The 25568-nt window shown below is 41.4% G+C and overlaps 1 protein-coding gene across 1 annotated transcript; it reads left to right on the top strand.

Moving 5' to 3' along the window:
* The first annotated feature begins 10022 nt into the window (after positions 1 to 10022).
* On the top strand, positions 10023 to 20530 carry KCNJ2 (potassium inwardly rectifying channel subfamily J member 2). The gene is made up of 2 exons (XM_030295126.2): positions 10023 to 10193; positions 15228 to 20530. Exon 2 carries the CDS (start codon positions 15443 to 15445, stop codon positions 16724 to 16726), a length of 1284 nt encoding a protein of 427 aa, XP_030150986.1. The 5' UTR covers positions 10023 to 10193; positions 15228 to 15442; the 3' UTR covers positions 16727 to 20530.
* The last annotated feature ends 5038 nt before the right edge of the window (positions 20531 to 25568 follow it).

Consider the following 25568-nt stretch of genomic DNA (forward strand, 5'->3'; position numbering starts at 1 on the left):
ATGAAACTTACTTCGAGCATGAACTCATAGACTCTCTCAAACTCTCCTGTGAGAAAATCTTTCTTGGTCTGAGGGGGTCTTCAGTGGAGTTAGGGGTGAAACCTTGCCCGAGAGACCACCAGTCCCTATGTTGCTCGAAACAGGCTGCAGATCCTTCTGGTGGAGACTCTGAAGAGGGGGTTCAGGAGACAGGAGAAAGAACAGGACACCTGTCCATGCCTAGGGGGTCTAACTTTTTTCTTTTTTTTTTCTGTTCTTTCACCTTTTGGTGTTGTGTCCATGACCTCTAAGTCAACTCACAGAGAACTGCTTTCCCTTATGGAAAAATAATTTCCAAAACGATTTTTATTTTCTTTGTTTTATTTTTGGCCGACCGGACTCTGTTACCTGCAGGGCACGGGTCGGTTTTCTATGCACTGTGCTTGATGCTTTTCCGGCACGTTGCTTTGATGGGCTATGCTTTTTAATGGAGCCCGTGGAGGTAGATCCTGAACTGCATGTCCAGAGACGAACCAAATGCTAAAGAAGGCTAATAATACAATTCTAACTGCTCTGCCTGGATCACTGGCTATGTCTGGGTCCTCTTTTTTTGTAGGATTTGAAATAATGTATGGACCACGGAGAGGAAAAAGGAACAAGGCGAGCAATGCATGAGGAAAGAAGATAGAACATAGGAGTGAATTAATGTGTGTGCTTAATTCACTTAGGGAAGAGCGCCGACTCATTGTGAGCCCAGGATTGAGGAGACTTGCATACATTTCTACTATACTGCCTGGATTTTGATACTATGGATATAGCATTGATGACGGTCTTTGGTGCTAAATGATGCTTTGACCAAGTAGATGTTCAGATAAGTTCTGCCAGGACACACAAATAGCACTTTCATCGGCCGCTGCTCCAAGGGAACTGCTTCTGTTATGTGTACTTAGCTAGTGTTTTCCAGAAAGACTGAAGCTGTTTAGCCTCAGAGCTTTATAGATTATTCTTTTTTTGGAAAACACTGAGTGTCGCCACTATCTGCTTTGAATGTTTCGTATTTTAATGCATAAGAAATATGTGTGCAATGGGTGAGTAGATGATACTTTTTTAAAATTGCAAATTGTAAAATATAACCGAACTCTTAAACACCATACAATCAGAATCACGAAAGCAAGCTACTCAGAAATGGAGTCTCAATGCCGAGTACAGATCTTTTGTCAGAACTAAGAAACTACAAATCAAAATGTGGCCGTCTTCAGCCTCTTGTAAGGTCTTTAGATATGACACCATGAGGTCAAGACATAGAACTCCGAGTGTGCATGTGTTTTCATGTTTATATACTTTGAGTTTGCTTTGTGCCCACTAATTTATTAAGTACCTTCCTCCTTTCAGTTAATCCAGTACTAAGGAGGCACTGCATTTTTGTATAAAATGGGTTTTAAGCTTTGCCCAAAGGGGAAATACATCATTATTTTTCAAGGATTTTTCTTTTTGGAAAGCATCACGGTGTGGGTTAACATACATAAGAGATTTAATCTCAGTAAATGTGAAAGCTAGCTTTCTTAAATGATTTTCTTTCCCCAAGTTGACCTAACAGATATAGAAGAGAGTCTGCACATATTTCAATTTACATGCAGGAAAATGACAATGAACTTACAAGAAAGCATTATTTATAGTGTCAGTTCCTGCCTTGCTAAAATTTGGTGATTCAGTTATTCAAACCATGTAACAGAATAGATTTAGTGTAAATACAAGTTTTAAAAAGAGATTTTCTTTGCTGATAAGACCAGAAGCTGAAACACAGACAGAACTGAAGTCTGTGTAGTAAATTCAGAGTTTCTCTGTTACTAACAAGAGAGACAGTTTTCTGAAATGCTCGTTTACAGTGATCATTCATCTGGATTTCTTTAACATTTAGAATGGACCAGGGGAAGATCAAATCTGAATGGAGGAGAAGAAATATTTGGATTTGACCCTAGTTAGTACCTTAAAATATCTAAGTAAGCACCTATAAGATGGGCAGTAATGTAACTTGGATTTTGTTTTAGTAACCATATAGGGCTATTATTGTTATTTTTCCTGTCATCATTAGTCATTAATGTTATTGGTGACCGTGGAGTAGAGCATTTTAATTTTGCATAGTTGTGATACAAGTTACTTATTTGTAACTTGTACATAGGGCTTTGAATATTAAAAGACACATTTACCAAGGGCCTGGAATTAAATATCAATGGGGGATATATGCCTGCAGAACATGAACTTGTCAATGAAAGAGGAAAAGATCGATCGTATCCTCAGATACTGATCAATTTTATTTTTAAAATGGAAGAAAGTCTCCCATAGCGAAGCACAGAAATTGAGCCAAACATTTGGAAATAGGTCTTGTGTGAGGACCTATTATACACTATACACTTTATTCAGTGTAAGAATAATTTGGGGGGAGTTAGTAACTGGCAGCAAAAATTATCAGCCCTATTCTTTGATTTCTAGATTTGTCTGAGCACGGTTGCCGTGAAAAGTTGTATTTTGCAGAAAGGAGAGGAAGAAACCTTGAGTCTGAAATCAGCAGACTTAGAATCTGTTATCAACAGCCTCCACTCACATGAGGAACTTCCTTGACACATAATTTCTCTATCTCTATTTCCTTATACATTAAAATTGGGATTTGGGAAATCATATGAGGAGAAATCCAGAAGAAAAGATCACATGGCAGGAATGCAGCCAGAGGCAACAGATGAAGAAATGACAGTCCGAATAACGTTCTAACAGTCCTGCTCACATCTCTTAGCCTTCTGTTCAGTCATCAGCAGATCCCTCCCCGTCTAACGATTATAAAGTGTCCCTCTTCATGCTTGTCTTAAGGGTCTAAAATCTGGCCTGAATTTAATGTTCAATACTAATATCTCTTTTTTCATTAATTTATTCAAATGCTGACCATCACCTAGAAAATCCGCTTTGGTTTTCTCCCTCTAACAGCAACCCATATGCCGACACAGCTATAAAATGTTCCTAAACTCCTCAGATGCTTCTCTCTTCATTTATGATTTTCATACTTAATCAGGCACTGCAAAAGATTGTAATGCTATTTAAAGGGTTATTACATCTAAATATCTCTTTAAAACATCTTATTTCCCCCCGATTAATTTATTCTATTTATTAACCTTATCATCATTAGTAGCAGCAGTGTCAAGTAGTGTCAATAATTCCATTGCCTAAGTGTTCATCATGTGGTAAGAATTTTATGTGTCTTATTTCTCATCCTTAGAGCAGCCTTTTACAGCTAGCTGGATCAATGTTGCACACACACATCAGGCTGACCCAAAGCCCAAACTCTCACCACCGTGCAATGCCGTCACCATCACCAAGGTCACATAATGCAGAACATCCCTGGCATTCAACATATCAGGATTTGCCTTGAAACAGTTGCAATTAAAAACACAAACAAACAAACAAACAAAACACGTTTCAAGAGATCATACCCTTTGACCTAGTCATTCCACATTTGGAAACCTAACAAAAGATGAAGATAAACAATCTATGTGAGACGTTAATGCATCGTTATACGAGTATAAAACAAAAATGAATACAAAGGTATAAGAATAGGTGATGGCTCATTAAAGTATGATTCACACATATTACTGACATGAAATACATGTAAACATTAAAATATATGCTTTCCAATGAATTTTCATTGCATGACAAAGAAGTATAAAAAGTAAGATACTCATGTATCAAAAAGCATGACACAATTGATCTTAAAATTATAAAAATATAAAGACACAAAAATGGAAAAAAGGAAAAAGGGGAAGATATATACCGAAGTATTCATAATGGTGAGAATATGGATTTAACTTTTTTTTTTAATATTTATTCATTTTTGAGAGAGAGTGTCAGAGCATGAGTGGGGGAGGGGCAGAGAGAGAGGGAGACACAGAATCCGAAGCAGGCTCCAGGCTCCGAGCTGTCAGCACAGAGCCCGATGCGGGGCTTGAACTCAGGAGCTGTGAGATCATGACCTAAGCCGAAGTTGGATGCTTAACCTGAGCCACCCAGGTGCCGTGAGAATATGGATTTATTTTTTATGTTTTCCTGCATTCTTCTATATTTTTAATGCTTCTCTGGTACATTTTCTACAATTGCTTTGACAGTTAAAAAAAAACAACCAAAAAACAGACCTATATACACTCATACACTTGAGAACCCCACACGCACAAACTGTTAAAGCCTATATCCCCAAATCTAGACCTTCTGGTATATACCCTTTCTTTCAGAAGTAACAGTACAGTATCATTGGCTTTACTCAAACTGTGTTTGTGTTTTCTTTATAGCTTGTGGCACATTCTTTAAATGTCTATAATCGTGACTAACTTTGGTTGTCTGAAATTGTTTTTTGTTGTTGTTAGTTCTGGAAAAAGCCAAGGTGCAGGCATCTTATGGCCGGGCTCCTTGATCTAAGAAGCTGCCATCCGATGCCAGGGCTCCCTGATCTAAGGAGCTGCCATCCGTGTTAAGAGAGAATGAACTGAGGCTTTAGGCTCATTACCTTTAAGGGAGCTGATGTGTCATAGACAACACAGATACAATGGTCATCGTAATCACTGTGCTAAGAGCCTGTGTAATGTAGGGTCTGGCCTGAGGATGATTATGGTATTTTCAGAGTGTAACTGTCTCACCCACATGAAATACATTAAGTCGTCCAGAGCATGACAGAAGAGAGTAATTTACTAAATAATAATTCAGCTGCACTGGAAGTGTGAATTAAAAAAAAAAAATTCCCACTTAGTATATTGCTGGTTTAAAAATATTTGGTGGAAAATAAAGATCATATTAATGGAAACAGTAAGCACTCAAATGATTTCTCAATAAATGACTGTATGGTTTTATTGTACATATATGTATAAACATGTGCATATTTGCAGACACAAAGATACCTCCCTTACCCGGAGGTCTTCCTCAACTATTCATTACACAGTAAATACAGGACTAAAGCATTTAAACACTCTGAGAGGCTAAAATAGATGTCATAAATCCATATCCTGAAGCTTTTTTACCCAAAAAGGAAACTGACCAAAACAAGGTAACTCCAAGTTTGGCATCTGCTCATACTATTTCAAAAATATATATCTACTTTAAGCCTTTTAGAATATGTTTGTTTTCACTTTGCATATATTTCTAAGCAACCCTGGTTATATAAGTTCTCAGTACAGTGCAGATTAGAATCAACAAATTAGATAGAGCATGATGGCAGCCTGATATATTTGACAGAAGAAAAAATGAGAAGTGAAGGCTGTCCTTGGTGGAAAAGAGGGGAAAGAAAAAAACAAGCAGAAGACTTAAATAAGCTTAGTCTAGAGTCATTCAATGTAGATGACATTGCTCTTACTGTACCCCGATTGTCCCCCTCTGTTGCAGGTAAAAATGAAATTGCTTATGTTTATTATAATGACACTGAATCATTATTCAAAAGTTGTAGTATACTCAGAAATACTGCATTCCATCTATCAACTGACATTTATTGAAACTGACTTATTTCCTTGGCCACGGGCAAAGCAATGAGGATATAAAGACAAAAAAGATATGAGAGTGGATTTTGAAAAGCTCTTAGGTGGAAAAATATAGGGACAACTATTTGGAATAGCAGGAGAGGAACAAAATATGCTACACTAGAAATGTTTATAGTGGGACAGGAGCAGTCAAAGGCTTACAGTATATCAGAGAAAATAGTTCCCACCACAAACAAATTTCAATTAATTAGAAAAGCCATTATGTGATACACTGCATTCCCAGGGATGCCAGGAAAAGAAGGCATCCTCACTGTGTGTTACAGTGGTAACAAATGGCAAATAAGGCTTGTGGAATAAATCCCACTGCTTTAGAAGAAACAGTGTCTGTGTAGGCAGAGACATGTAGCATTCTTAGAAGCAGCTTATAATTTATACACAGGATTGCATGTCTATGGACAGATCTGGGAGCCTACCAGTCGTTTTAGGACATAAACTGAATGAAAAGACAATCCTATCATCTAGTAGGCTCTTAGCATCCTTAACACAACTCTACATGGTAGTATATCACACATACTAAGTCTTTGATCCTGAACTTCCCCATAAATTCCAGTTGATTCTACAGAAACTCTTCAGAATTTTTTTTTCTTGCATGATCTATTTTACCACTTCAACCATAGGCTGCCTTATCCTGTCATTGGGCCATTTGATTTTGCTTGTGCATGGTTTGTCTTCTAATGAGAGACTCTCGTTGTGAATTCCCAGAGGGAAGAAATTGTCCCTCCCAGGGCTCTTAAGTCTCCCCTATCACTCTGCATATAGCTAAAATACAAAGTATATACTCAACAAATACATTTAGTGAATTTAATATGAAGATTAACTCTTACCAATATGTAATCGAAATTGCCAAAGCTGTTTTCCCATAGATAAGATTACATTTGGTGCCTTAAAACACAATTTCCGGGAGCACCTGGGTGGCTCAGTCGGTTAAGCATCTGACCCTTTTTAAAAAAAAAAAAAAGTTCAACGTTTATTTTTGAGAGACAGAGAGCAAGCAGGGGAGGGACAGAGAGACAGGGAGACACAGAATCGGAAGCAGGTTCCAAGCTCTGAGCTGTCAGCACAGAGCCCGACACAGGGCTTGAACTCACGAACTGTGAGATCATGACCTGAGCCGAAGTCAGATGCTTAACCAACTGAGCTACCCAGGTGCCCCATCATCTAACTCTTGATCTTGGCTCCAGTCATGATCTCACTGTTTGTGAGTTCGAGCCCCATGTTTCGTCCTAAGCTGACAGCGTAGAGCCTGCTTGGGATTCTCTCTCTGCCCGTCTCCAGCTCTCCTACAGCACACAGCACTCACTCTCTCTCTCTCTCTCTCTCTCTCTCTCAAAATAAATAAATAAACATTAAAAAAAAATACCATTGCCAATGGCCTGTCCTCATTGCAGGAGATTGCAAACTCATCTGGTCTACGCTTTAAGTTCACCTGACATTTATTTATTATTTCTTGCTATCAATTATTACTTTGAAGATTACTAAGGGGTTCTCAAAACACAGTGGATGCAAACGAAAGGAGTTTTTCACTTCTCATCATTGTAAAATTGGACGGCATACCTGGTTAACAGAAGTCTGAAAATATATCTAATTGCTAGAGATATTTATATAAGTGCAAAGGAAAGATCTGTGTTCCTAGTGGAACAATCCCTTCTGCGTCACACAACCCTTCATAATCTAACTGCAGATCTGGATTGTGACTAATATTTGGCTCTAATATTATAGGTGGTTACTGTGGAGGGAATCAGTAAGGGCATAACTGTCATTTCCTTGGAAAAATTTAATCCACAGATGGATCCCAACACCCAACTGCATTGGTGTCCAAAACTAATGGGGATTTTTGCTAAATAAGGACTGATTCAGCCAAAAAAAGATACACTCTGACTAGAGAAATCTGTACCATGCATCACTCCAAAAAGTCCTGAAAGCTTTGGAACACTAGAATTTTCCTAATAGGGGCATAGTGACAAGTCACTTATTAATTAAAATGCACACTTAATTTTTTTTTCCCTTTATAACACGAAGCAGTGGGGTTAGTGCCCTCATGCATTTACAAAGTGTCATTTACTTACAAAACTTAATCCTTCATGTTTCCTTATTTAGCTAAATAATTAAGGTAAAACCTCTATTCAGGCTGGGAATCTGCGTATTACAAGAATCAATTTTTCTTTAACTTCAAGAAATAAGCCTTGCTGCATATCAGCCCATGGTGGGTAAGAGTGATGCTGATGAGAAAGATTAAGGTACGTCTATTTATTTTCCCCCTCCATGACAAAATTTACACAACAACCATAATCTTATAACTTCGTGTTCATTTCTTTAAAGATTCTTCTATTATATGAAACTATCTTGGCCTATGATTATATTGTTTATTCAGTTAGAGTATTAAAATAAAACAATTTCAATCCACATGCCAGGAAAATGGCACCCCTTTCTGGGTGACTGACTTTCAAAAAGAGCTCATTACCTGGAAATAAAAATGCTGCCTCTCCGAATTCACATGGGCTGGAAAATTCTTAGCTATCTACAGATGCACAGACTGAATCATAATAAAGGACATACACATAAATGATTAATTTCCTCTTTCCTTTTAGTCTTAATATGTTTTAAGGGGTTGATTGGACCTCTCCCAACTGTTTCTTAGAAGAAATCCATGAAGAAACATATTTCAGAAGCAGCTTATTGTGGTGGGGTGAGATGTCACTCATTGTCCTTCCTCTGGCTACACAGAGTTAGCTTGTCTATCTCCACGTTTTTAGCTTTGCGCTGCAGCCTGGGTTTCTACACATCCATCTATTTGGCAGAGTTAATGCAAGCTGTTCCAAAGTAATACATTACTTAATAAATATTAAAGTGGACACACACACCCCTACCGCCACCCACCCCACCCCCACCCCGGGTGAGGTATTATTCCCGCATACAAGGCAAGACGGTCACAGGGTTTGGAGTACTGTACAATCTCAGCAAGTGGGACGGAACAGCAAGACGTTTGGCTCTCAGCGCAGATACGCCGCACGCACAACTTATTTCACACTCTTAATTTCAGTCTCTCTCTCAGCGCCAGGACAGGCGGCACCCTTGCTAAAGCAGGGTTAAGTACGCATCTGCAAAACCTAGCATATTTCACCAGCACCTCCTAGGGGCCAAGTGAGGGAACGAGGCTAGGAGGTGGGTGCCGGCGCAGACCCTTTCCTTGAATTGTCAAGTTTCACCTCCCCTACGCACACAAATCCACCAGTCCGTGCCGCCCTGAATACGAGCTAGACTGTGCAAGTAGTTTGGCGACTCTAGGAGGCCTTTTGGAGGTTTCAACCAACTGCACGAAGGACGCATTTGGTCGCTTGAGGAAATAAACATTACACACACACACAGGAATTTCAAACTCCGTGTAAGGAAGACTCCTAAATATACTGTGTCCTTTAAGAGCAAAGCTTCGTTAGGACGCCCAAGTAATCAGAGTTACATGCACTTACTCAATTGACACACACACAGAGACACACACACACCGACAGCCAGACACACGTACACACGGACTAAGCTGTAAAGCCGCAGGATCCAGACGCGGTTAACACTGAAGTTGACATAGGTTTTTAAAGGGTCTACATGCTCTTGCCTGGTTGCTGGGAATGAGGGCTGGGAGGCGCTGATGCGAGGGCAGAGCTGAGTGTCTGTAGGAGTTGCTGTTCCAGAGAATTCATTACTCTAATTGCTCTGATTTTAGATCAGTAGAGCGTGCCGGGCGGCGGTGGAGAAAGAGACTGAGGGCGGACAGTGCGAGAGGGAACGAGTCGTTCACCCTTCAGAGAAGTCTAGGCGCTTTGTAAGTAATTCACGAACAGCCGGGAGCAGAAAGAGCCAAGCGGCTCTGCAGTTGCAAAAGTTGTGCGCGTCTAAAATCCAGCCGGGTTCTGCGCGCCGTCCCGGTCCCTTTCCCCCATTGCATTCGCGGCTCCTCCGCCGGGGAATTCGGGGGGCGTGGGGCCGTAGGTGGGAGCAAGGGGACAGGGAGGTGCGCCTGGGCTGCAACGCAATGCAATCCTCCCCGCCTGCAAACGGTTCGCCCGGCCCTGGCACCCCGCGGGCCCCTCGAGGAGGACGCACACAGCACGGCAGCCACCGAGCAGAGGAAAAGGGAAGTGTGGGGCTCGGAGACGGCTAAGGAAGCTCATCCCAACGCCAGGCTGCAATTAGGCGGCCGCAAAAGCCCGGCCGCGGAGCTGCCCACCTGCTGCTGTCCCAGCTGGGGCGCAACTTCCTCCTCCCCCGGCCGGGGCCGGACTCCCCGACCCGGCTCGGAGGGCGGAGGGGGAGGAAGCGGCGGCAGGTTCTCCTCGCTGGCAGCGCCGCTGGTCGCGGGTGTAGCATCCTCCCCTCCCTGCCGCGATTCCCGGGGCCGGCCGTGCGGCCAGGCGCGCCGCGATTGGCCGGCAGAGGCCGGAGGGCGGAGCCAGGCGGGCCGGTATCTCAAAAGAGCCCAGGATATTGCAGAGCGCACTAGAGCCCTGGCCAGCGCACAGTCTCACTCGGCGCCGGCAAGCTGGGTCTTGGGGATTCTGGTTTGCTTTGGCTCACTCGCTTTTACAAACTACTGGATCTTACATGCCTCTGTACCCCCCACTTCCACTCCATGTCCCCATGCTCCTGCGCCAGCAACAGGTAAGGGCTGCTGTGTGTTTTCTTCCCTCCTTGTCTCCCGCTGCCTGTGTGTCCGGGGGAGTGGACTCGGGCCGCCGTCGCCGACCCTACCCTGCCCCGCTGCTCCAGAGGTGCCCAGCTGTCACGCTGCTGTAGCGCTTACCCACGCTGCGGAGTCCCAGATCATGCCTATGGAGTTTGTGTGCGCACCAGAACATCCCCAGAGCTAAAAATACTGAGACATGCTTGGAACAGTTGAGCAATAGAAACAGATTTCTCTGCAGCATCTGTGTGTGCTCATAACTTCCAATGCACCAGCTGTAGCGAGATACTGAGTTTGGAGACATGGGCCAGGGAGCCTGTGTTCGATTCTCGCTCTAAGGGGAAAAAAAAAAAAAAAAAAAAGGCGGGGGGTGGGGAGTGCTTCTAGAACACTGGTCTCAAACCTTGGCAAACTTGGGACTCAGCAGTAGTCTTGATCCTTGGCGTTTTTTTGTTTTTGTTTTTGTTTTTGCTTTTTTTGTTTTTTTCCCTTTGTCATTGCTTCAAGTGTAGCCTCGAGTTCCAAACAGAGCGAGCGTCTCTCAAAGTTGCTTTGCTGGGGAAAGAGAGCGCGAGCCCGCGTTGGATTTGAGCCCGAAGACAGCAAAACTTTCACATCATATGTCACTCTGTCCTAAGCAACGTATTATTCTTAGTAATAATAGTATTAATACCTAAGTTGAAGACAGGGTGATTTCAGGAAAGCACAGTGGTCAAAATGACTTCTGCAAAAGGATTGCATCATAACATAGACTTGTCATGACAATTGAAAAAAAAAATCGAGATAGGAAAAGGGCAGTTTAATGTGTGTGTCTGGATAAGCCTAGCAGTAGGATGGTAACTAGGATACCGCTGTGAATCCTGGGGATTTTCATAAGCTCAGAATTTACCTGTTAGGAAACAAGGCATTGAAAACGTGTTTTAGGTATGAAAGAATGCATATTGACTTTTACCACTTACTTTCTTTTCACATTAATAATCAAAAGGCTGTCAGATTTCCTCTCACTAACCACTGCCCTGTGTCTGCTATATATTACCTGTACACTTATTAGCTTTTTCTCAGCTCCCCTCCTCCCCCACCCCTGAGTGGTTTATTTATATTTGCCAATATCTGAAAAGTCTCCAGGCTCAGGAGTAAGAGCTATTACTTCCAGGATGGTGAGAGGGGCCAACGTTGGGGTCAAGGTCATTTAACTTTGCTTTAACCCCTCCCCCTCAGGTTTTGGTGGCACTTTCTTTAATGTTATTGGCATCCATAGGAATATTTGCTCTAAACGCTTGTGAATTTGGCTTTTTTTTTTTTTTAAGGACACACAGTATTTCTGCTACCTTTAGATGCTCCAGCTGTAGAATCTCTGGTTAGCTGTAGAGTCCTTGAATAACTTTTCCGTAAGCATGAAAGATGGGCCACATTTTTACCTGAACTGACAGACTGTTGCAGGTTTTATCTCACCAAATGTGTATATTTCTCAGCATTTGCAAATGCTGAATGATGCTACGTGCATTGCCGAGTATAAACGGTAGAGTGCTCACATAGATAAATGCATATCCCTCTGCCTTTCCCCTACTTCCCCTCCCCCTCCCTTCTGTTTACTGAGCTTCCAAGAGGCTGCTTTGCCAGCAGTTGTGCTCACATAGCAACATGTGCCCTGAGCACACTCAGGCTGGTCTATATGGCGTCAGCTGGGGAATAACTGCTCTAAACACTCATTAGCAGACCTTTCTTTCAGCCCAGCACACTTTCTTTACCTATCCTTATTTCCTGTCCTTAGTTAGAAACTTTCTTATCCACTGTTCACCGGGACCTTATTATGGGACACATTTATTCTTCATAATTATATTTTTCCTGTTTTTTATAACCCATCTTGGAAGTATTTCCCATATGGTAAAAACGATTCAGATTCACTCATTGATACAGTGTTATCTCCTTGACCTTGAATTTATCTGTAGTGCTCTCTCTCTTTAACATCTACCTAAGATTGAAACGGCTGAACTATTTTTTTCCATTGCTTATGCTTAATTTTGGCTCAGCCTATAAATAGTCTTAACATGAACACCACCACATGTAGCCTCTCAATTTCCCAGAAATACTTTCTACCTCATTGGTTATAGCCTGGGTAAAATGATTATTTGTATCTATTAAATTTACATCAGGGCCTGAAATATTTTGGCTCAGAGGGGAATTTACACATCAGATCAACTATGGATTCTCCTGAATTGTACCCCTCAAGGAGTCACATCACTTAGTGATCTCCTCTACTCTTGATTGAATGTTTCTCACACAATAATTTTGAATGTATGTCTACAATAAAGTTGCATGAAAGCCCTGTTCCTAATGAAAGTTTTTTTTTCTAGACACTCATGAATCGGTGATTTTCAGTGAGAGAAAAGCAAGCAAGGAAGTTTTCTGCTTGCGTAAAGTCAGTTGGGCATGTGAGTAGGTCAGTAAAAAGGACATTCATCATAATGAAATATTAAGACAATCACCCTAGCAAACTGTGGCAGGTTTAGAGTTTTGCTCTGTGATCAGTTTCCCAAAACTCTGCATATACATAATGTGTGTAGACACATATACACACAGAAATCTGTTTTGGAGCATATCTATTCGAAGTGACAAAATCTTCCATTTTGCCAAAAAACAAAAAACAAAACAAAACAAAACAAACCATCTTTTTTCTCCTTTGCAGGCAGAAGGGTAAAATTTCTAAATGATGCTCTGCATGTGGAACAAATTCTGTCATTAACAGTGGAAATAAGACAATAATAGTCGCTCAATACAGGCTGTTTTCAAGTTCTAAATGCAGAAAGCTATCCGTAGGAAGCTGGTATTGTGTTTTGTGGAATTCGAACTAATGTCCTGGGGTCAGGATTTTTGGAAGATCGTAATTCAGTCTTTAGATTTCATATGGTTGTTATGCTTTAATCTGGAAAGAGTGAAGAAATAAGTCAGAAGAAATTTGAAACTGTCTACTCGTGGTCCCTAATGGTAACTCAGATGGAAGGCTTGTTTTGAATCATGAAAAGGGAATTTCTTGGTGTCAACTCATAATGTAAGATTCTGAAGTCATTCAGAGCTCAAGGATACAAGCACTATTTAAGTGAGCTTTCTCCCCATCCCCCTTTTTTGGAAAGTACACCTGTATCTGCTGTTATATTATTATCCCTATCTGGTTTTGTGTAGAAATCCTTGGCAATTTCACATGAGCCCGATAATCTGAAATCACTGTTAAAACAATTCTTTCCATGTCCAGGACCTAGAACCCTGAGGAACAGGAGGCTTGTTCCTTTTGTCCAAGTACAAACTTCGTAGGGAAGCAGACAAAACATTGAAGCAGGTGGAAGACTGGGAAGGCACAGTAACTTCTTTTTATAAAGTAATTCAAAGGCACTTTCAAATCGGGCATCATTTAGGTGTCAAAAGCTGCCAAAATGTAACACACATTGCAATTTTCACAGATGACTAATCTCAGGAAAAATGTGTTGGGGCACATTCTTGCATAATAACTTGGATAAGGAGGGAGAAGCGAAAAGCCTGTAACGAGGCATTTTCAAAGACAATACACCTTGCCTCTCTTTAGGGGGGGTGTACCAAAACAAGATACATGAACAGCTTTATTTATTTTATTTTTTTTTTTGCAGTTGGCTTGGCTGAGATTGGTTCTGTTAACCACTTAATCTTAATGTGGTTTGGAGGGGGGAAAGAAAAAGTGGAGTCCTCATGATCAGGGCTGCAGCAAATCTCTGCTCCTTGCCATCTGGTTTTCATTGTCCCCCTTTATTGCAGGAGATCGACTGGGTTGTTTGACAAGTGGAGGATCGCTTTTGGTTTTTATATGCCATATTAGTTTTGTTAATTTCTATGTGGCGAAGAAAACATGTTAGACTTTATCTTACACTTCTGTTTGTTGGTCAAGGAAAAAAATAGTTTTCTTTGGAGTGAAGATGGGAAGTTAAATAGATAGCTTTTACCTAGGTTAGGATAAGGCAAGAGGAAAAAATTGAAAAACTACTATTTGTTCACATTAGGTAAAGGTGAGTGCCTTCTCCATGGGAACATATAGCAAACAAGAGCGCTCGAAGTGAAAGTAAACTGACAATTATGCTCTACTCCTACAAAGTTGTCTCTGTTTGGGAAGACCCAGAATTGGACCCACATGAAATGAGTTCCTGCCTTATCTCAATTCGCTAAAGACCTGGTCCTTTGGCACAAAGGTGCTTACTTCCTAGCCTGTCATTACACATGGCAGTCCCATCTCCAGAGAATTTCAGGACTCATTGCTAGGCAACAGACTCGCTCTTTATCCCCCAGAGCAAACCTACGCCTTCAAGTCAGAATCACTTGCACTAACAGAGATGTTATCAGGCATTTCTGCAAAGTGGCTGCTTGCAGCGTGTGAAGTGATGCAGCAAGCCCAAACAGTCTCCAGAAATTGGGACCGATTTCAGATCATCATAAGGGCTGTCTACTCAGTTTTATCATTTAAACAAAATAGTCTGTGCCTTCTGCTTTCCACCGTGTCATCAAGGGCTCCCATATTCTCCCATAATGCGCCTGCAACTCAATATTAATGTTCTGCATTTATATGAAATGTTCTCTAGACATTTTGAGTTCCCAAAACCTGGCGACAAACTTTGGACTTAGCAAGCCTTTCTCCTGCTTAGTAACTCGGGACCCTAGCATGTAGAGAAGGCAAGAGAGAGAATAAGAGAGGTTATCTGTAAAATAGAATCTCCTAGATTGCTGGAAAAAAATAGGGAGAAAAGGACCTGAAATGTTGGTTGAAAGGCTGTTCCAAACAACTAACTCTTCTATGTTTATTGACTTTGTTTATATAATACAGATATTTTTTAGGGTACAAAGAAATGAAAACTCCTGTTATTCAATGCAGAGTGTATTTCTCTATCTCTGACTGTATCCTGCTAGGACATGTTGCCTTAGGGAGTAGAACCCTTCAATAATGACTTGTTTTCTAATGAATAATGTCTTTTGTCTGTCTGTTTGGTTTTTTTCAGGACATGTACCCTGGATGTCAGCTGAGTTACTAAGGTAGTGCTGCATGTCAGTAGACAGACCTTGGTAGAACCTCAAGGCTCCCGGAGACCCCCATCTCTCCTTGTTTTTTTGTGTGTGTGTCCTCACTGAACATTCAAAACTGTTTCTCCAAAGGGTTTTGCAAAAACTCAGACTGTTTTCCAAAGCAGAAGCACTGGAGTCCACAGCAGAAGCGATGGGCAGTGTGCGAACCAACCGCTACAGCATTGTCTCTTCAGAAGAAGACGGGATGAAGTTGGCCACCATGGCGGTTGCAAATGGCTTTGGGAATGGGAAGAGTAAAGTCCACACTCGACAACAGTGCAGGAGCCGCTTTGTGAAGAAAGACGGCCACTGTAATGTTCAGTTCATCAACGTGGGTGAGAAGGGACAACGGTACCTTGCAGATATCTTTACCACGTGTGTGGACATTCGCTGGAGATGGATGCTGGTTATCTTCTGTCTGGCTTTCGTTCTCTCGTGGCTGTTTTTTGGCTGTGTGTTTTGGTTGATAGCTTTGCTCCATGGGGATCTGGATGCATCTAAAGAGAGCAAAGCTTGTGTGTCGGAGGTCAACAGCTTCACAGCTGCCTTCCTCTTCTCCATCGAGACCCAGACAACCATCGGCTATGGCTTCAGGTGTGTCACGGACGAATGCCCAATTGCTGTTTTTATGGTGGTGTTCCAGTCCATCGTGGGCTGCATCATTGATGCGTTTATCATTGGCGCAGTCATGGCAAAGATGGCAAAGCCAAAGAAGAGAAACGAGACTCTTGTCTTCAGTCACAATGCTGTGATCGCCATGAGAGATGGCAAACTGTGTTTGATGTGGCGGGTGGGCAATCTTCGGAAAAGCCATTTGGTGGAAGCTCACGTGAGAGCACAGCTGCTCAAATCCAGAATTACTTCCGAAGGGGAGTACATCCCCCTGGATCAAATAGATATCAACGTTGGGTTTGACAGTGGAATTGATCGCATATTTCTGGTGTCCCCCATCACTATAGTCCATGAAATAGATGAAGATAGTCCTTTATATGATTTGAGTAAACAGGACATTGACAATGCAGACTTTGAAATTGTTGTGATACTGGAAGGCATGGTGGAAGCCACGGCCATGACAACACAGTGCCGTAGCTCATATCTGGCCAATGAAATCCTTTGGGGCCACCGCTATGAGCCTGTACTCTTTGAAGAGAAGCACTATTACAAAGTGGACTACTCAAGGTTCCACAAGACTTATGAAGTGCCCAACACTCCCCTTTGTAGTGCCAGAGACTTAGCAGAAAAGAAATATATCCTCTCAAATGCTAATTCATTTTGCTATGAAAACGAAGTTGCCCTCACAAGCAAAGAGGAAGATGACAGTGAAAACGGAGTCCCGGAAAGCACTAGTACAGACACACCCCCTGACATAGACCTTCACAACCAGGCAAGTGTACCTCTAGAGCCCAGGCCCTTACGGCGAGAGTCGGAGATATGACTGCTTCCTTCTCTGGAATATTTACTTTAAACTACAGTCTGTTGGTCAAAGGCCCAAAACAGTTATTCAGACGACGGTACTGGTGAAGAGGTGGGTCAAGGCAAGTGGCCACAAGGGACTGAGGCTAGTACAATGGTTTCAGAGAAAGACTGTAAGCTCGGAGATGAACATAAAGCACTCAACGTGCCTCCCCCTCCCCACCCCTCCCACCCCCACCCCCGTGACCCAATGGCACATACATGTCGTAGAATAAGTTATGGGGTCTTTATGTATTGTTTTGTGTTTTTACAAAACTTGAACTTGCAGGCAAGCCTTGGTTGGGTATTTGACTAATCCAGAATGCTTCTCTTTAGGGAACAAGAATGTTTTTAATGGCATAACAAAGGCAAGACTCTGCCTTAATTTTTGAAAAGCTGCTAACTACATGAACACAAATTGTATTTTTGTTGTTGTGTAGTTTTTCTTTCGTGTAATTTAAAAGTCAGTGTTGAACTTTGTTGAAAGCTCATGATTTGTGCTTCAAAGTGGCAAGTGTTTGCCAAGAGCTGCCAAAACGAGAGCCTGATTTTTTTGAGGCCAGTAATTTGTTTGCTAGAATTGATTTTCTCTCTCTCTCTTCCTCTCTCTCTCTCTCTCTCTCTCTCTCTCTCTCTCTCTCTTTGGTTACATAAGGGCATTATGTAACACTAGCCAAATGGTAGCCTCTGGGTTTGTTTGTTTTGTTTTTTTTTTTTCTTCCATGATGTTAATGGGTTATCTCAAATTTTAAGTTAGACTACCTAAAATAAATACCAAAGATAATGCACATTTTTGCACAGTGGAGCTTATACTAAAAGGGATAAAAAGCCCCGTGGCTGCCTTGAAATCAAGAGACAGTAACTTTGAACCTCAGCAAGACCTTGAACTGCCCCTTCCTTTTTCACCTTATTCAGAAAATAGAACATCATACACACAGAGTCTAGGAAGTGTAGTGCTTTTTCAGTTTTGTTCTTTCATGCAACTTGTGTATGCTAGGAGAAAGAAGAAAGGGGAAGTAAAATTCACACATACACAATATTAAATATCTTTTCTTTCCTGCGAGGTAGGGCTGGCCAGGCTAATGCATAAGGTGCGAGATGGCGATGTGCTCTTAGATTTTTCTGGGTTTCCCCTTTTTGCACATTCCAAAATGTATTCCTGGGTTGGAGTTCGTTGGCATCCTCAAGGCTGAGCCGTCCAACATGAAAGATAAATAAGGTTAAACCCTTGTGGCTGAATTCGTTGCCCCAACTGTCAGGACACTTCCAGCTTGACTTTGCCTTTGAGAAGATGCCACAGCTGGCCTCTAGGCTGGTTCTTCCTATCGGTCTGTGTGGAGCAAGTCCCCTGGTGTCTGGGAAGCTGCAGATAGATGCCAAAGGGGGAGCCAGCGAGATGTGGACCAGCCACTTCTGATGTAGTACATCAGCTCAAGTATTCAGGAGGGAGAGGAGAGTTACTTTCTTTTTAGTGGTAGAGGGTAGGAATGAAAATATCGCAGTATTTTAGGGTCAACAAGAGCCATAGAAAATATAAGGCAGCCACAAGTAGAGGAGATAATGAACTACAAGGTTTACTTCTCCTTTATATATGCACACCTGGGGTTGGATCTGAGCTGATCCTTCTAGCCTGTGGATCCTGAGAGCAGGTTACTAAGGACACATTGTTTTCGAGAAGTCTCTCCTGCCTGGCTGATCGGAACTCTTTTATTTTTTCCCTCTTGCTCTAACTCAATAATGGAACTCTTTTTTTGGCTTAAAGTTCCTTATGTGTGAATTCTGGTGGGGGGGGGTTGCTGACTTTTCTTTTTAATTGGAGTCTCAAAATCAACTCTCTTACGGTATTATATCCCTGTATGCCATTAAAAAATAGCTTGTTCTGGAATCCTGTATTTTGTAAATTGATGTGTGTGATAGTCTCTGGTTCTTGAACAGCCATCTCTGAAAGCTGTGCCTGCAATAATATGACAGATTCTGCTGTTCTCAGCCTTCAAAGTCGATGGGTTTGAAAACTGGTGTTCTTTTCACCGAAACCAAGACAGAGATGTCAAGCAAGTGGATGCTATTTTAAATCCAAATGTAAAGGCAGGTTTGGAAAGTTGTTTAGAGAGTTGGAGGAACTGGGGTTGATGGGACAAAACGATTGACAGAAGAGGGAACAATTTGGCTGTTGACAGTGAGTGAATACTGAGGGCTCCAGCTGCTGCTATTTCGATATGTTGCAAAGGAAAATAATCAAACCAAAGAGTATTCGGTGATATGTAAATGAAAGGAAGATGCGATGGAGAATGGGGGTGACCACTGAGAAGGTTCCTCCCAAACACACAGTGCTGCCACTTAAAAACACTTGAGATATTTGAAAGGGGGTGGGTCTGGGGGCAAGGATGAGGGAGGGAAATCTTTCAACTTCTTTCTGAAAAAAGGAAAAAAAAATCTAACATTTCTGGTGCACAGGTTTGTTTTTGTTTTTGGTTTGTTTTTTTTTTTCTTTTCCAAGAAAATTTTGCAGAAGCTATGTTTTTAAAGTGTACATTTTATAAAGTTTATCAGATATTTTCATATTTAAAGCCAAATGTAAATAGAAGTCTGTAAAGGGAAAAAAATTGCCATAGAAAGTATAATTTCCGTAATTTCTGAGAGCGAGTACCTATATGCTACCGGTTAGCATGGTTTTAGCAAATATTTACCAGCCTTATAAGGTTCGTGTTGCTATGTTCTGTTATTTATTTCAGCATGGACTGTTCATTTGAAAGCTTTTTCTAGTTATTAGTATTTTTAACAATTACAAGCTTTAAATGGCAATTTTTTTTTTTTTTTTTTGTCAAGAGCCAAGACGCAGGTAATGCACAACACGTCTTGTTGCATTTTACCTTCAAAACATTTGTCCTTATTGACTGGGTCTCCTTTCCGTAATTAGCGCACATATGTCATTAGAATGAAGACAGAGGAGATTCGCCGTGAATATCTGGGGTCTGTTCCCAGCTAGGTGTTGCTTCTCTATTGCAAGCAAACCCCCGTTGAATTTACTTAGGAATTGCTCCCTTTTAAAGAATTTTTGCTCGTGTCTGGATGGGCATTATATTTTTGGGAGGAGGCATAGATTCCTGGCTATCCTATTTTTTAAATAAAAGATAGACAAAGTGAATTCTATTTTGACTATTGAGAATAGAATAGTTTTCTATCCCTCTAAGAAGTATACTTGAATCAGACATTGTAAGGATGTCGCTATAGCACTGTAGCCATTTCCAAATTCCCGGAGAAAGTCTGTTTTACCTTAAAAAAAAAAAAAAACCACACCTATTAATACGTTATTTTTTTTTCTCCTCATTTCCTTTCTTCCCTGTAAACTTCCATCCCAAACCCTGATGTCTGTTTGATGCACTCCGTCCCCCCAAATCTTGTTACCCTCGCGAATAACAAATGTCAGTTCATGTTTTATAATAAGCCGCTCAGTAAGGGCAAGAAGCTTGTTCTGAGAAGCAGAGTGAGTTCTTTTTCACTCTGGGTCTAATAAATGTTAAGGTGAAAAATAAAAGTGTTCTATAGGCACCTCCCAACTCCTGACTAGAATCTCTTTTTCTAGTTCTGTTGGGTTTCAGCTCTGGGCTCTGGCGAGTTGAACAATCCCGGCCTTTGACAATCGTGATCACTATTATTTTCCCATTTGCCGTCTTTTTGTATCTAAAAGTCTTCCTATTGTACTGCACAAACCATGGATTGTACATATTTTTATATATTATGTCTTATTTTATTATTTCTAAATAAAAAATTAAAAATTGAGGACAAATTCGTGCAAGAGTCTGTGGGCTTCCTGTGTGATTGCTGTAGAATTGCTGAGATCGGAAGCAAATGTTTCCAAACAATAGGACATAAATCCTGACCTTTGGGAAGAATAGAGCCATAGAAATTGCCCAAACAGGGAGGTGTGGTGGAGTGGCAGATGAACTTAATCCAAGTTAGAGGAAGTCAAGCTCATATTTTGTTTTTGGACAGAATGTCGTAGGTAGAGAGAGGATGGAAAACAAAGGAGCAGATAAAACTGACAAATTCATAAGCTTTAGCTTTTGACTCTCTGTTTAATGATGATAGTTACCCTTTATGGAGCCTGAACCATGTGTAGGGTTCTGCCTTCTATATTATCTCACTGTCCGCCGCCCCCCCCCCCAACCCTGGCCGATTAGGATACTATTATTCCTGTATTATAAATCAGGAGTTGGTAAAATTGTTCTGTAGAGGGCCAGACGGTAAATATTTTGGGCCTTGCAGAACAGAGAATCTGTGTCAACAATGCAACTCGGCTCTTGTAGCACAAAAGCAATCACAGATAATATGAAAATAAATGATGTGGATGTGTTTCAATAAAACTTGACTAACGACTGGTGGGCCAGATTTGGCCCATGGCCTGTAATTTACCAACCTTGGTTATAGAGGAAACTGAGGCTGGATTTAAAGCTAATGAATTGCTGAGATGGTATTTGAATTCAGATTTTAACCGCCTCCCAACTCAGTTTAATCCACTAACCTGTATACTGTTTCAGGACACAAAGTTACCAGGGATAGGCAGTCTCAGAGAAAATGCCACTTCTTCCAGCAGATTTGGAATAACTTAACTGTTTCTTCATGATTGGAAATACTGAGGAAATCCGCAGTCTGAAATACGGGTTGCTCCTTAATATTTTTTCTTTAACAAATACTCACAGGGCACTTCCCGTGTTTCAAGCATGGTTCTAGATTCTTTGTAAGTATGAAATAATTTAATCCTTACAGCAACTCTATGGAGTAGGCAGTGGTATTATCCTCATTTAAGAAACGAGGAACCAGGCCCAGGGAGGTTGAGTGCCTTGTTCAAGCACACACAGCAACTAGGTATTAGAACTGAGATGTAAACTGAGGCCATTGAGCACTGGGCTGTGCGCTTTTTTTTTTTTTTTTGGTCTTTGTTTGATCACTACTCTATGCTTTTCCATTTGGAGGCATTCTTGGCACAAGTTTCACCATTTAACCCAAGGCCTTTCTGCTTCCTAGTTTCTATGTTCCTAGGTGATGAAAATGCATTCCTTTTCTCCACACGGGACACATGAGCCCAGGATTTCCACCTCCTTCATAACCTGCTCCTCCATTTCTCATCCAGTTCTTGGAGAGATGGAACAATTCACAAAGGGTAGAGGAACAACAAATTTAAGCATTGGTTGTGGGATCTGGGTAAATTTCAAACTTCAGATTAGTTTCCATTAACTAGGAATTGCTCGGTCCTGTCTCCAGGCGAAACCACAAAGCTCTGGTACTAACCAAGCTACGGGCACCCTACCACATTATATACACTGTGCTTTCTTCCCACTCAGGGAGCCAAAGGTGTAACAAGATCCTCTTGGTGACTGGCCTCACTAAGCAAGATATATAATGGTAACTCCAGGCAGCGAGCTGAATGCTATGTGTGCCTCACCTCTACTTAAAAAAAAAAAAAAAATTTTTTTTAATTAAATATATATACCAAAAGAAAAGGCAGAGGTGGGATTTCAAAGTCTTTCTGCTTAGGCCTTCTTTTCAGTGACAAACAAAACCTCCAAATCCTGGCCTGCTGAAGCAGCGGCTCCCCAGATCCTACTTGCAAAGAAGAAAACAAATTTCCCTCTAGAAATTTCCATTTTAGAGCTGGCAAAGCAGATTAAGTCAGTCAGATTTGCTTCCCAAATTTAAATAAATACATACGTAAATAAATGAAGGCTAGCTCCATGTACTTTAAGAACCAGCTCCATGATCAGCTTATTTCAAAAAAAAAAAAAAAAACAGACTTTTTCTTTTTCCAAAATAATTGAGCTCAAGGACTCTAGTGACCTGATGATTTGAGCCACTATATGAGGATTATTATAATAACTTTAAAAATTACATAATTACAAGGTAACACCTGTAAGCCATGAGTCAATAATTCTACCACAGTACCTGCTTCTAGAATAGGGTGACCAATTGTCCTGGTTTCCCGGGGCGGGGGATGGGGGTGGCGGACAGAGGGGCTTCCCCGGAGGCAGGCATCACAGTGCTAAAACCGGAACCTTTCTGGGCACACTGGGATGAGTCAGTCATCTAGTTTGGAAGGTAGTGGAGTAGGATGCTGGGAAAGGAAAGGAGAGAGCCATTAAGAAGAATGTGGAAGGGGAGGAGTTTAAAATTCAACACAGGATTATTACTAACTAATAAGAATAATAATGATGAATAATTACACCTAAATGGCTCTCTCCAAATAACTGCAAGTTGTTGCCTTCAGGGCATTCATTGTTTTGGAGGAAGGGCTTTCTAAAAGACTATACAATTCCCTGCTTATTAAAAAAATTGAGATGTATTATTTAATGTTTCCAAGGAAACAGGCTAATAGGTGCTGCTCTGTATGGCGGGATGTGCTTTTAAATTTTGTCCATTAAATCATCAGCTGCGGTTCTATCCATCGCCGGAGTCCCTTCGCATCATTTAGGCTTTTGTTTCCCATCCGCTGTGTCCAGGACTAAGATAATCCATTATAAGGACTGTACGACTGAGGTCAGAATGCCCGGCAAACCAGAAAGGTGAGCTGAGACACAAAAGTCTGGCTTGAATAAAGGGATTTTATGATTTCTGTCCTTGTTTTCAGAGATTTTTTTTTTTTTTTTAATTTCAGGTTTGAGATTATGTTCCAAGAGGTTGAGGCTGTTAAAGGTTTTGACTTCTCGAAAATTCCGTTCAACTTGACCAAACATTTATGGAGGAGTTATTACCTGGTGCTGGTTATTCGAAGTTTTCTATGTGGCCTTTGTCTTCATTAGATCATAGTTTAGAAAACGAGCAGTGCAGATGGATATTCATTTTGTCCTGCAACTGTGAAAAGTAGTTGAGTTTGCAACAAAAGCAATGTATGTATAATAACAGCTGCCGGTTACCGAGTGCTCCCGATGCATTAGGCGCTGGACAACGACACAGTTCTTGCCCTCGACATACAGAAATCTTCACTCCGCTGAATATTTTTTCAGGGATGTCGCCATGGATTCAAATATGTTTGCAACAGCTTACTGGGAATTGTTGAGGTTGCTTTTGTCGAAACTTCGCCCCCAAGGATGCTGTTCTTCCCCTTCTTCGTGCTGAACGACGGCTCTAACCCCAGTCCCCGCTGAGGTTAGTAGGTCTGGGCAAGCACCTGCCTTAGCGCCGCCCCAATCCTGACGCATGCGCAGAAAACACCCCTTGGGCGAGCGTCTGACTTCACTCCTGGTTAACAAACAAGTGAACCAAAGTCACGCTGTGTAGTTTAGTTTGGCTTTTGGTTTTCACATCTTTGCTACTATACTTCTACATCTAAATTGCTAGTTAAGCAACCTTTTGTTTGAGCCTGGAGAGCGTTCCACTAAATGGCTTGTAAGAGTTTCTTTCAAAATCTATAAATGGCTGGATTAGGCGTTTAGACACAGACCCATAAAAACAGATTATTTACCAACAGCGAGGTGTGAAAGGCAAGTGTATACACATCCCTAACAAAACACTCTTGGCAAAAGCGCTCTCAGATGGCAATCATTGAGGGGAAGTCGAATCAACAATTCAGAGATTTTCTTCCGTCCTGCCTTAAGCTCTTTTGGTGGCCTGAATGTCAACATTCGTCCCCGCCTTTTCCAGGATCAGCCTAAAGTTGCAGCCTGCATCACTCTGGCGCGCTTAGTCAATGAGGCAGCTGCATGAGATGCCCCAGAGTTGCCATAGAAACCGAAAGAAGCATCGGAGCACCTTCTCCTTAATTTCATCTGAGTGACTTTATTCAAGAAGCAAAAATAAAAAGTGCACGAGGATGTAATTATTGAAAAAACTGTGTTCGATGATACAGTATGTACTTTGGCCTCAGTCTACAGCTCACTTCTCCCTTCTATTTCGAGACTAACTTCAACTATTCAAACAGGAGTCTTCATGTAAGGTTTAACTGAAGTGAGCCCAGATTTGCCAAGATAAGGGAATGAGGCTTTCTTCTGAATTTCGACCTTTCCCCCAGCTCATGCTTGACATCTGAATGTAAAGTCTTTTAAAAGCGGGTCCATTTCGAGTGTCTGTGCACATTTGTGCACATTAGGCCCTCTGGGCTCACCAGGGCCGACAGAAACTGCTCTGCCTTCAGGCATCCGCTAGTCTAAAGCATTCTATAAGTTTATGACCATTTTGTAGGATAATAAAAAGAAGTGGACAGGAGAATGCCAAATAAAGCAATTAGTGGAGAAGCTCGCTAACAAAATTCTTCCTCTTTTTCTTCGTCTTCTTCATTTTTTTTTTAAATCCTGTTGCTACTTGTATAAACAGCTCCTTTCACAATACAGAGGTGGAGGAAGGAGATACAACTACCTCAATAGTTAGTGCTATTTGCAATATTCACCTAGGACAGAGGGTCAGAACTAGAGTTCTTTTTACCCCTTCTGATGGGCTAATGGATTAAATTTGCTGGAAGAAAAAGTTCCCTCTGCTCCTTACTCTTTCTGTACTGAAACAAGGCCATCCTGAACCTTCCTGCTGGCATGATTTGGAAAGTGTTTAGGTTGCTATTTCCTGCTAGTGATTTGCATGAAGCCATGTGCAATATGGAATTTACTTAAAATGGAAAACGCAAAGGTACAAGGTGTGTCCGATAAACAAGAATCCAGCCTTATTTGTTGTCTGAGTATATGCCTTGTCTGTTCTCTTGATTTGCAGGACTGTGTGTAACCCCTCTCACCATTTTACATAGTGTGTGGTCCTATGCTGAGGCTTTCTGCAAGGCAAATAAGTCTTTTATAAGAATAAACTGGGAAAGAATTCCCCCCTTTTGGAGAGACAGCAGACCGCAG

The sequence above is a fragment of the Lynx canadensis genome, chromosome E1 (assembly GCF_007474595.2).
Source record: "Lynx canadensis isolate LIC74 chromosome E1, mLynCan4.pri.v2, whole genome shotgun sequence".
NCBI lineage: Eukaryota > Metazoa > Chordata > Mammalia > Carnivora > Felidae > Lynx > Lynx canadensis.

Bases quoted from the DNA above. Each gene is read 5' to 3' on its own strand.
- KCNJ2 (XM_030295126.2), top strand. From the start codon at position 15,443: ATGGGCAGTGTGCGAACCAACCGCTACAGCATTGTCTCTTCAGAAGAA.